The sequence below is a fragment of the Beta vulgaris genome, chromosome 6 (genome assembly GCF_026745355.1).
Source record: "Beta vulgaris subsp. vulgaris cultivar EL10 chromosome 6, EL10.2, whole genome shotgun sequence".
Lineage (NCBI taxonomy): Eukaryota > Viridiplantae > Streptophyta > Magnoliopsida > Caryophyllales > Amaranthaceae > Beta > Beta vulgaris.
In genome coordinates, this window is record NC_079207.1 from 990,354 (window position 1) to 1,002,356 (window position 12,003).

Consider the following 12,003-nt stretch of genomic DNA (forward strand, 5'->3'; position numbering starts at 1 on the left):
CTACTTGTAACACTAAAAGCTATTTACACCACTACTTTGCGAAACACTACTATTTTTTTTTCTTAATTAGTGTTTTGACCTAGTCAAGACATTAAAAGCTACTTAAAAAGCTTGTGCGAAACACGCCCATATATTGTCTTACGTTTTCCAAATTGCCAATGGTATGAATGTGAAACATAGGTGGTAGGAAAAATATAGAAATGAGAAAAAAAGCTAGTCCTACTCCTAGGTAGCTTATTGTTTGGATTTAATTTCGGGTGAGTACCCCCACATAGGCCACACATGACACATCAGTACATGACACACCTGATATAGACACCACTTGTTCGAACCTACGAAGTTGGAGTGAGCTCCAATCTGCCGTTACCAAATACCAACCATCACCCGCAGCTGTAGGAGGAGAGAGAGAGAGACTACGTATATCGCAGTTCAACTGCAACGCACGATATCAAATTTCCGCAAAATAAGGAACAATATCACAAGGGCCCTAATTTCATTTTAAAACAATTATACATACGTTTTCTTCATTTCTTTTTGTGCATCTCTTTGTTTCAGAATCATTTCTTCCTCAATTCCTATGCCATTTTTGTTTCTAAATTATCGCAAATGCTAATTCCTAGGGTTTTTACTGTAAATTCGAGGGTTTCGCGAATATTTGATCTTGTAGCTGTAATTTGACGCATTTTCGTGATTTTTCCTCTTTTTTTTGATCAGACAGCGAGGTTATTTTTACTCATATCTTGCTGATTGCATCAGCGAAGGTTAAAGCTACTCGAAATCATGTTTGAAGCGCATGTAAGTGATCTTTGATTTATGTATGTTGTTCAGTTGATCTATTTCATTGGTGAATAGCGATCATTTGTTGTAATTAGGCAATGTCTTTGCTATTGATTACGGATGATTTGGACTTTGAATTAGATTAATGAGAGATATACTGGAATTTGCCTGATGATTGAAGATTGTGTAAAAACGTGTTATGAATTTGATTGCTAGTAATGCAAAAGTAAGGAAATGTTCAATTTGGTTAGGAATTCATTTTTTAACTGCTGAACTTAGTATAGGACTATAGGAGTGTCCTTTTTTATGACACATTTATCTAAGTGTTCAAAGGACTGATTAGAGGAACTATGGAGACTCGAGTGTTTGATGGTTTTCGTCTGCAAGCCACTGTGTGGGAGTTTTTTTTTTTTTTGTTTCGAAGCTACTGACAGCCTCCTTATGATGTAATTTGTACTTGGAATTAAAAATCTTATGGAGGAGGAGATCTGTAATTGGCCAATGTTTTAGTTTGGGATAATACTAAGTGATATCTTTAGTATGTGTTGTGCTAAACCCTGAAAGGGTTTATGGTGGCTCTGTACACTGCCAGTTGTGGTTATGATTAGGATGAGTGCTAATGTTTTTAGGAGTTACGAGAATGTGAAAATTTGGAAGAGTCAAATTCGACTCTTATGAATCTCATTTCGAAGAAGGATTGCTTGATTATGTTAATAGATTTTTGCTGTGATTTTGGCTAATGTTCTCTCCTATTCGCTCAGCTTAGTGCTTCTATGAATAATTTGCCAAATACAATAACTTCTTAGTCGAGCTGCTTCTAGCAAAAAGGTGGTTCATGATGTAAAAAAGGTGGTCAGAAAGGTTTGGTTTTTTCAAAGGAGTTGGAGAAAGTGTATAATCTACTTCATTTGCGCTATTTTGATAAGTTCATAGGAGCAGACTAGCTTCTACAGTTAGACGGAGGAGTCTGGTTTGAAGTTCCTTTCGGGTGGCGTCATTCTATATGTCATTGAAAGAGTGTACTAGGAGATATTTTTTGGCTTTCGGAAGTCTGGAGTGGGAGAGGACAAAGAAGACCTTTTTCAGAAGTTGTTTTTGACCTAATGAGGAGCTGGGCTTGTAAATCTTCCTAGTCCCTGGCGGAAAACTCTTTAGGCTCGATTTTCTTTCGCACAGAATTATTAAGATTTAGAATGTTATCGAGGGATTGCTTTGTGATACTTTCTGCTTGAGTTCCAGGAAATTCATACTGCAGTCTACAGGTCTTTGCTTTTATATCCCTTGTTAAGATTTAAACCGGGAAGTTGGTATGTTGTCTCTTCTTGGCAAGATCCTGTGGTAGGTAGGGCATAATATTTTCCAGCTTCTGGTTTTATTTGAGTGTCTATCTATTTATTTATCTGCTTTCCAGTATACATAATGCTCCCATTTGTATGTTTTTATTAGGGAGGAAGATACTTTATCCTAGAATTTTAACTTCAGGAGGTAACTACGTCATCAGGAATTCAGGGATTCTTTGGTTGGTTTGAACTTTGAAGTGTTTCTTGTACCTCTTATTAATACTTCCTAGAAACACCTCACCAACATTGTCTCATTTTCCAAAGTAAGTTAGAAGGCTAAGGGACTGCCTCATTGTAATCTCATTGTGCAGAATAATTTGCACATAACAGTAATCTTCAAGGCAATCTCTATAAATGTGGGTTTTGTGGTTTAAGGGAGAAGAGACAAGTAGATATATTTTCTTTCATTGTGTATGCTTTAATTGTGGGTCAAACTTTGAAAGCTAGATATGTGGATTCTGAGTGTAGAAAGGGGAAAAAGTCCCTTTTGAAGCTTATACTGTATAATCATGTGAATGATGATTGCATGTTTTGGAACTAAAGCAACTTTGTCAACACTTCTTTGGGACAGCATTGTTCTTGCCTTCATTGTCACCGCTCATATCAGGAGCCCGCAATGACTGTTTATCGTCAGATGTGCTGTTTTATGGGTTTGAGTTTTGTGATTTATATCAGAACTCTTCCCCCTTCTTTTGCTTTAGGCTTTGTTATTAATCTATGCTGTATAAGAAGATTAGTGCTGTGACATGACTGGCATATTTGCTTTGCAGGTCTTGCATTTGCTTAAAAGATACTTAGGTGAATATGTTCATGGACTTTCCCTTGAGGCTTTAAAAGTTAGCGTTTGGAAAGGTTTGTAACTTCATGTTTTCATTTGCGTTTCTTTGCACTATATTCATTTTTTACGCACCAATACTTTTTTAGTGGACAGGGAAGTAATTTTGAGGGGAATCATATATATATATATATATATATATATATATATAATATATAATATATATATATATATATATATATTCTACTATAAGTAGTCTGATCTGATTCCTGATGTCAACTCTTGGTTTCCTCAAATAGTTCTTGAATTGTGTTGTTAGAGATTCGAGCTTTTCACAATGTAAATTATTTTCCTATCTTCTTTGCTCTCTTGATGTAAATCTACATTTATGCTCAATGGGTAGATGATGAACAAGAATCATGGATTTGAGGTGGTTATAACCCCCCCCCCCCCCCCTTTTTTTTTTTTGAGAATCGTCAAGACGTGAATATCACTTATATCTACATTAAAGTTTGATGATTGTGCTTAAATGGCTGAGGGGAGGGGGTACTATACTAGCTTTAGCGTTGTGGTGATTGGGATAATACAGAAAGACTTTATTTGCCTTTTATCTTTGGGGGGTTGAGGGGAGGGGTAAATAGTAACAAATGCTCTTATTCCCTATGAAATTAAGCCTTTTCTGTTGGTACTTGTTTGAAAATATACTGCAGCTTAATTTAATGTTGGAAAATAGGTCGTGTTGTTTAAGTTCTTAGTCGTGTTATAGATCAATGTGTGGAAGATTCTAGACTTTGGTCCTGTTCTATTCTACTTATTTTTGCTTATCTCAACTTATTTGAACTTAATTGAACTTATTAGACCTTATTAATCCTTATCTGCGCTTATTAGACCTTATTCTGTGAGAGTATCAGACCTTGTTTTTGCTAAACATAACTTATTCAAACGTATCTGAACTTATTAGTCTTTATTTGACCAAATCGAACTTTTTTGAACTTATTTTCTGAGATAAAGATTGAAAATAAGGTGAACAGAACAAGCCCTTTACCCATATGATTATGCAGTTTTGCTCTGGTTAAACAAACGACTTAATAGTATGAAAACTTAACAGCCATTGGTCGTGTTGGGTGTGTATTGTGCTGTCTTATCATGTTAGCTTTTTTCAACTCTAGCTTCTTAATAAATTGAATTAGTAGCATGTGTAATATCTATATTATGATACTAACCCTTACCTTATTCAGTTTTGTGATCACAATACGTTCTCTCCCTGTTTTGCTTTTGTGATCAAATAGCTTATGTTCTCTCCCAAGGTATGGGCAACGATAGCCTTTGTGGTGTCACTTACAAAACAAGAACCAAAGGTTCATTTAGGCTAGTGTTATCCTCCCTCTACACACCTTGTTCTTTCCTCCTCGCCATTAGATTTTCTTTTAACTTCTTTAAAACTCCCTCTATACCTCCCTTCCCTTTTTGTTTCTTTATTAAGGGGGCTTTTGGTTGAGGGTATTTAGAAAAGGGTAAGAGAATCAAGTTACTTGATTCCATTACTTGTTTGCTTGCTCCATTAAATAATACCCTCTACCCTCTCTTTACCCCCAAAGTCTTTAACTCTCATTCCCCCTACCCCCTACCCCCTAAAGGTTTCACTTCACTTACCCTTTGTTTGACTCACATTGACCATCTTCCTACCACCCAACCACTCAACCACCGGCCTTTCCACTCAACCACCACGTGCCCACCCCACCACCACCACGTGCCTAGCCAACCACCACCACCACCACCACATGCCCAACCAACCACCACCTCTTGCCCACCCAACCACCGCCTAATGCCTCAACCCAACACCCCAACCAAGCCACCAACCACTAAGAACCGCAAACCTTTCAACAACCAGAACCACCTCTACCATCCATCACTTAAACCACCATTCACCCTCAAACCATAGAAAAAACACGGGAGAACAAAGGGAAACGGAGGGGGGGTTAAAGCTGACACCGACAGGAAATGGAGGGGAGGAGGCTACGCAGGGAAGAGGTGACAGCGCAGCGGGAAGAGGAGGGACAGAAGCACAGCGCCGCTCGAAAGGGAGGTGGAGAGGTGACAACGCGGCGAGAAGCGGAGGGGGAGAGGCGACAGCGCGGCGGGAAGAGGAGAGGTGACGGCGTAGTGGGAAGAGGAGGGGGAGGGATGACGGCGCGACGACGCTACGGGGGTGGTTAGGGGTGTGGGGGCACACAAGAGAGGAAGGAAATGGTGGTGCTATGGTGGAAGAATGGTAAGAGGAGGAAGAAAGAGAAATGACATTGAACCTGCCAAACAACACTTAAACTCTAAGGGTTTTGCTTTCCCTCTCTACCGCTTTCTTGATTCCATTCCCCTTTACCCCATGTCAACCAAACTCCCCCTAAGAGTTATGTTGAGTGGGTAGGTACTTTTGTCTTTTTTTGTGCGGGGAGGAGAAAAAATAGAGAGATTGCGGGGACCATGTCCCTTAGATAGGAAATGGAGCAATCTTTTAGGGGTAAACTGAAGAGGAAAGTGGGATAATCAGGGGATTACGATCTTTTAGTGAGAGAAGATAAAAATTATAAATCTCGGTCTAGCACCACCAAATAAAAAAAATCTTGAGATTTTATATTACCATGATGCATTGCTCGATTTTCACCTATTAGTACCTCAAAGTGTACATTTACTTCTGTCCCCTATGTTGTGGCGAAGTAGCATGAATTTTTGTAACAAGTATGTTCTATGGCTTATGGGGTACCTATATTGTATTAAATCTGCGTTTACTTAATTCCTCTCTTGATTTTACTTTCTAGCTAATTTTAACATCAATCGTATCTTTTGGTTGCAGGCGATGTTGTTCTTAAAGATTTAAAGTTAAAGGCGGAAGCATTAAACTCACTTAAGCTTCCTGTTACGGTGAAAGCTGGTTTCATTGGCACTATAACTTTAAAGGTACTACAATCAATCCCACTGATTATCAGCTAATTGGTTATGCGTTCTATTTTCTAGTTTATAATATTATTTTCTTTTGTATTGGAAGCAAATAAACGGGGGCTAGTAAGCTTATGAGATTGGTAAATGAGGGTGTATATTGTCTTGTATTTGGAATGATGGAAAGATGGTTATTATGCTTTTCCCTAAAGATTAGGACAAGGACTTTACAACGACGAGGGGTAGGTTTAGGAGTCATAGAAATAAATGCTAATTTTGTAAGGCAATTCTGATGTTTATATACCAAAACACTGGTCTTTTTGCTTATGTTTCTTGGTACCTGGCGGAAAGAAATTAGATTGATCCTTCATCTTCTTCTAAACTATTCTGTTTCATTGGCAATATTAGTAGCTCTTATTTTATCTTTTATAACTTGTTAACTTCTTTTAATACCCTATAGGTTCCTTGGAAAAGCCTCGGCAAAGAACCTGTGATTGTTCTCATCGATCGTGTTTTCATTCTTGCTTATCCAGCGCCTGATGGAAGAACACTTAAGGTCGGATTGTTTAACAAATGCCATTTCTGTGTTCTATATTGACTCGAGGAGTCCCCAGTCTTTGTTTTAGTGTTTTGGTTTCTTTCCTTTGTTGATTGTGAATTTAATTGGTGTTTTATCTTGTAGGATGAGGATAGAGAGAGACTTTTTCAAGATAAACTTCATCAGATTGAGGTGTGTATCCATGGGCTCATTATCATTGTCTGTCATAATGGTCTTTTGGTATAAAATGCAGATTCGGTTCGCTTCGTTTGCTGGTATTGATGTTCTTTGCTGTGTACATTAGACATTTCTCTCTTTTGTGTCTGCTCCACTCAAGGAGATATAACTTCTATGCTTATATTTCTGGGTTCTCTTCCTGAAATGAGTCTTTGGAACTTAACTCCACTAAATCGTTGGTCCTTGGAGGGTGTCTCTTTTGTTCTTTCTTTCCTTTATTACATAGTTTTTTTTTCTATAATTTTTTCTTTGGTTTTCTTTTTCAACATGCTCATGTTTCGGCTTCAATTGGTTTGAGCCACTAGGATCTCTTTTCAAAATAGTTATACTGGGGCTTTCGATGCCTGAGTTTCGGGGATGTCAGTGCTGTTTTCAGCTGAGTTTAACTCTTATCGAATGCCACTCTCAGTATGCAAAAGAGAACACCTTATCACTCATGATATAGAATTTGCAATTTGCAGTCTTTCATAAAAAAAGGAAACTTAATTTGCAATCTGTGCCTCTCGATTTCATTAAAAAGGAAATAGGTTTGCAAAACGACTGTTTCCTACACTTACATCACTTATTTTTATGCCTGAATTACCCTGTGCAAAACATACTTGAGGTACTAATCAGTGTGTGATTTGTGGTTTATCTGTTTCTACATCTTTGTCTTCTTTACCTAATCTTGCATAGCTCCCTTGCATTTGTTACATCTACAAGCTGATGCTGCATCTTGAATGATGAGTTGGTCAATCCACCAAACAGATGGTATAGATATACTCCGGTCCCTCCTCCCCATTTTTATTGACAAAATTCCCTTTTTAGGAAGTCCAAATTAGTTGTCAAGTTTCCATTATTAAACAACAAATGTGTTTAATGTACCAATAAACTCAATTTTAATCGGTCAAAAGTAATATAGGAAATGGAAAACATAACAATAAATGATTTATTTTTTATATTCTCAAAGTATGACAACTAATATGGGACTGAGGGAGTATTAAGTTTATGAGGTTATTCTACTCTTAGAAGCATATTTTCTTTTTACATAGATGGATACTCCTGGGTACCGACTAGTCAATTCAATTGGAGATGCACCAAATTGGCTGCACTGTTTATGGAGTGTGTGTACTTCTTTTCTATTTTTCTTGGTCTGTCTCTTTCACAGAAGCAAATAAAGATTCTATTATTTATTACCTATGAGAGCACCAAAGTAATTAATTGCTGTGTTTTTTTTTACTCATGTTCATTAGTAGACATTGAGGACATTATATCTGTTCCTAGTACCATTGGACTCATTACTTGGACCTGTTTGCTGCTTCCTGTTTTGACATAAGAATTTACTTGAAGCTGCTACTACTATATTATAATGTCCAGCAGCCTTCACCATGCATCTTAATGCTGGTGTAACCATTGTGCCCACTAGAGTCGATAGTGTTGTCTCCATGGGGTGGGGGTGAAGGGAGGGGATACTCTTTTAACTAATACTGTCAGAAAATAATTGTGATATTGCTTGGATATGAATGTTCTTATAAAATTTTGTTTGTGATGGTGGGAGTCTTCCCACACTATGTCCAAAATCTACTATCAGTAGGTAGTTTTGGGAAATCATTTCATATATTAGTACAATCTTTAAAGAGGTTACTACTTTTTCTGGACATTCCCAAATACTACATGTGACTTTATATTTGGCTAAAGGGATATAATATCTGTATGCTTTTACTTTGTTTTGTGCAGGAATCCGAGGCAGCAACTCTTGAAGCAATGTCTAGATCAAAGCTTGGAAGTGTATGCCTCTCGACCTTATATCTTTGACCAGTAGTACTGTACTTGATTGATCCATCTAATATGTTTCATTATCTATATGTTGCTTTTTTAATCTTCTCTCTATTATCAACTTTGCTAACTTGGATGTTTGGGTGTGCTTTTTACCTTTTTCTGTAAAAAGTCTCTCTGCGCACTTGCATCTTTTTGGCATTTTAGATGGCAGAGACATAACGACCACAGACTTACCGTTTTGTTTTTTTTTCTCCTGATAGAATCTCTTTTCATGGCAATGGTTGGGATCTATGTATTTTCGGCTCATGGAATTAATTTCGTCTTAGTTTGTGGCAATAAGACATACATAATTATCAAATCTATTGCTTTTTGTTATTGCATTGTGCCCCGGTTACAGCATGTGAATATGTTTATCGTGTTTTTGAGGAACTTTTTCCCTAGATGATACTAGGATATAAAATATCTCACTTTGCGTCAAAATTATCCTCCCTATACCGTTCACGTAGGATGCACAATGGAAAAATATTTTTGTAATTGTCTTAGATATAACACTTACTAGAGTAGCGGTTACCGCTAAGCGGAATAGCGATCAACAATCACCGCTACTCCCAATAGCGGTTTCTAACATATATTTTTTTCAGAAAGCAAATGAAGGTAGAAGAAGAAACTTGCCGTAACTAGAGTAGCAGGAGACTGAGAATACAAGAAATAGAACCTTCAAGTACCCAGACAATTTTTCATCAAACTCAACACGAAATTCATCAGGTCAGGCATAAGCATAACCCATAAAGTCACATCCTCCAAAGTCTCAATTACACACGTATCCTCCTCATTTGACATCAAACCCACATACAAATCCCCAATTTTAGTCATATGATTTGGGTCTATGGGTCGAACTCGACCCACAACATCTTAAGAAAGAGAAAACCTCCTGCTAAAAACTCCAGCGACTCAACGGTGAGGACGTCGGTGGCGTGGAAGTCTCTGTCACCGGCGGTGAAAATCCAACTCCACATATCTTATTTATCAAGAATAAGCAAGTTTAATAATCAAATCCAATTGAACTTTAGGAAAGGCTGCATATCCATTGATAATCTTGATAAAATATGGAGATGTGGTGGGCTTTGTACTGTTTGGTGGAGAGAGAAAATCAAGGGAGTTGCTGAGGTATAATTGGGGTGAAAGCCAATGGATTGTAGAAAATGTCATTATATTTCTAAATTCTAATCACTACCTGGAATGGTGGCTTGTATTGTTTGGCTGCTAATTGTAGTGGCAATTTTCCTCTTTAGAAACCGCTAATGGCAGTAGCGGTTTTGTTCTGCGGCAAATGAAAAAATATTTTCTGACTGAGTCGCATCCTACGTGGACAGTATATAGAGAAATACTTTTGGTGTTGGTGTAAAGCGATAATCTTTTCTAAATCTAACATTATCTAGGGAAAGTTTCTGTTTTTGAGTGCAGATGTGTTTTCGTTTGCCTTTTTTTGTGAGCAAGAGTTCTTTGTAGGTGTCTTGACCTTCTTGTAGCTTTCATATTATGTTTATTCATAGCCTTTGCTTATTTTGGTTTTCTATATGTGTCTGCCAGCATGCTTCAGGAAATTCTTGGCTTGGATCTCTTATAGCCACCATCATTGGAAATCTCAAAATCACAATTAGCAATGTTCATATAAGATATGAGGATACTATAAGGTGCATTATTAATTATCAAGTTCTTTCTGACAGGCTAACTTTTGTTTTTTCTTTTATTCTTCTTATCTCTCTTTAATATTGAGGGACAAGTATCTTAATTCATTACTCCCCCCACCCCCTTTTGTTTGCCCTTATTTTCTTTTTTTGATGTCCCCTAAAAGATTGCCTAATACAACAAATGGTGATGGGGATCCTACTTGGTCCCAGCCCCACCATTATGTCTTTTATTAACTCCACCCAAACGAAAATTAAAAAGTAACCAATGCTCAATGTGGCAAACTGTCGGGGACAGAGGGGAGTACTAGTTTTTAACCCCGTGCAATGCACATGCTATAAATAAAGAATAAAAGGTATGTATATGATATCATCATTCCTTAAAATTCTAATTTGGTCTTTTTATATATATGTCTTCATATTACATGTAGGGGTATTTTCTGAATCATGATTGTATCACAGTAATATCATCCTATTCATATTTCTCTTATAACACCAAGGTCATAGTGTTACTATAAGTTTATTGAAAATTAAACTCTTTTTCTGGAGCTCATATTGTGACATATATATCTCTCTTAATCATTGTAAAAGACTCTTTAAATTAATTCAAAATTTATGTGCCTCTCTATTATTTTTAAAAGTTTTTCTTTTATATACTCTCTTGGTTCTTAATACTTGGAAGTTGCAACATATTCCCTTTGGGATGTTTCACAATACTTGCCACATGTCTCTTTTCGGTGAAGTCTTACACACAGAAAGTTTTACTTTATTATAACTTATAAGTCACATGGGCCATCTCTCTCTCTCCTCTTCCTTGGTTGTTTTGCCATTCCCATATGTTGCATGTATTAAGAAACAAAGGAAGTAGATTATTGTATATATAAATTTCTTTTCTTCTGGCAGTAATTATGGACACCCTTTTGCTTGCGGTGTTACCTTGGCGAAACTTGCTGCTGTCACAATGGATGAGCAAGGTAACGAAACCTTTGATACAAGTGGTGCTCTGGATAAATTGCGCAAGGTGAGACCTTTGTCCATTTTTATGAAGTTGGTGTACCTATCTCAATTTTTTGGTGATAAAGGACCTTTTTTTTTCTTTTTTGATACAAGAACATATGAGAGACATCTCATATTTGATGTTGATGCTTTCATATAGCTATCCACAAACTTGACAAGTCAGAATCTTTACAGTTTGCTTATTGGATGCTATACGTCATTTATATGTAGGTTTATTTATGCAATTAATTGGAGACTCAATTTTTTTTTCCAACCTTGCCATTCTCCAGCTAACCACTTTCTACACAAGATGTGCACATCATGTCATTGTTTAATGATCTCATTAAATTTGAAAATGGAACATGAATGAGAAGGTATCAGGGCTATACCAACTCTGTACTTGTGTAAGCATATTTTTTGGACCTTTGAAGATATGATAGACTTAGTGGTGATCAAATTCATTCTTTTCTTTGAAGGTTCATTGATTAACTGTCATCAGGGTATATAGGACAAATGTAGGTTTCTACTATTGGCTAGACTGTTTGGTGTGGTAGATATTTTAATTTCATTATCTCTTTTTTTTTTTTAACTCCATCCAGTAACCTTTTTCTGTTTCATTTTTATAGTACTACTCCTCACAAAAGCAATAATGAAGTTATTGCATGTGGAATGTACCCCAATAAATGTTTGATAACTTGCACAGTACTAGATTAGGAAGTCTCTGTAGTCCAAGGATCGATGAGCTGCACTCTTTGCAAATGTCATGTTTACCTAATTACAACTTTTTTCACATTTGGCACTTAGACATTATGCACAAAACTGAGCGTACAAGATCCCATGCATAATATCATCTTGGTCTATGTAAAACATCCTGATGACTCATGCATCTCCTGGGCTTATATTGAGTGTACATCAAGTATTTCCGTAGATCTATGCTAGATCCGTTTTATTTTTAACTTG

At 36.8% G+C, this 12,003-nt stretch overlaps 1 protein-coding gene across 2 annotated transcripts in view; it reads left to right on the top strand.

Moving 5' to 3' along the window:
- Positions 1-312: 312 nt before the first annotated feature.
- Positions 313-12,003, top strand: part of LOC104894866 (hypothetical protein) — a 60,330-nt gene continuing 48,639 nt past the window's right edge. For both annotated transcript variants that reach the window (XM_010681212.3, XM_048646283.1), the window contains exons 1-8: positions 313-795; positions 2,888-2,969; positions 5,744-5,847; positions 6,287-6,382; positions 6,509-6,556; positions 8,318-8,368; positions 9,950-10,053; positions 10,951-11,068. In XM_010681212.3, coding sequence (XP_010679514.1) covers positions 781-795; positions 2,888-2,969; positions 5,744-5,847; positions 6,287-6,382; positions 6,509-6,556; positions 8,318-8,368; positions 9,950-10,053; positions 10,951-11,068 — 618 coding nt within the window. In that variant the 5' untranslated portion in view covers positions 313-780. The remainder of the gene's footprint in view (positions 796-2,887; positions 2,970-5,743; positions 5,848-6,286; positions 6,383-6,508; positions 6,557-8,317; positions 8,369-9,949; positions 10,054-10,950; positions 11,069-12,003) is intronic.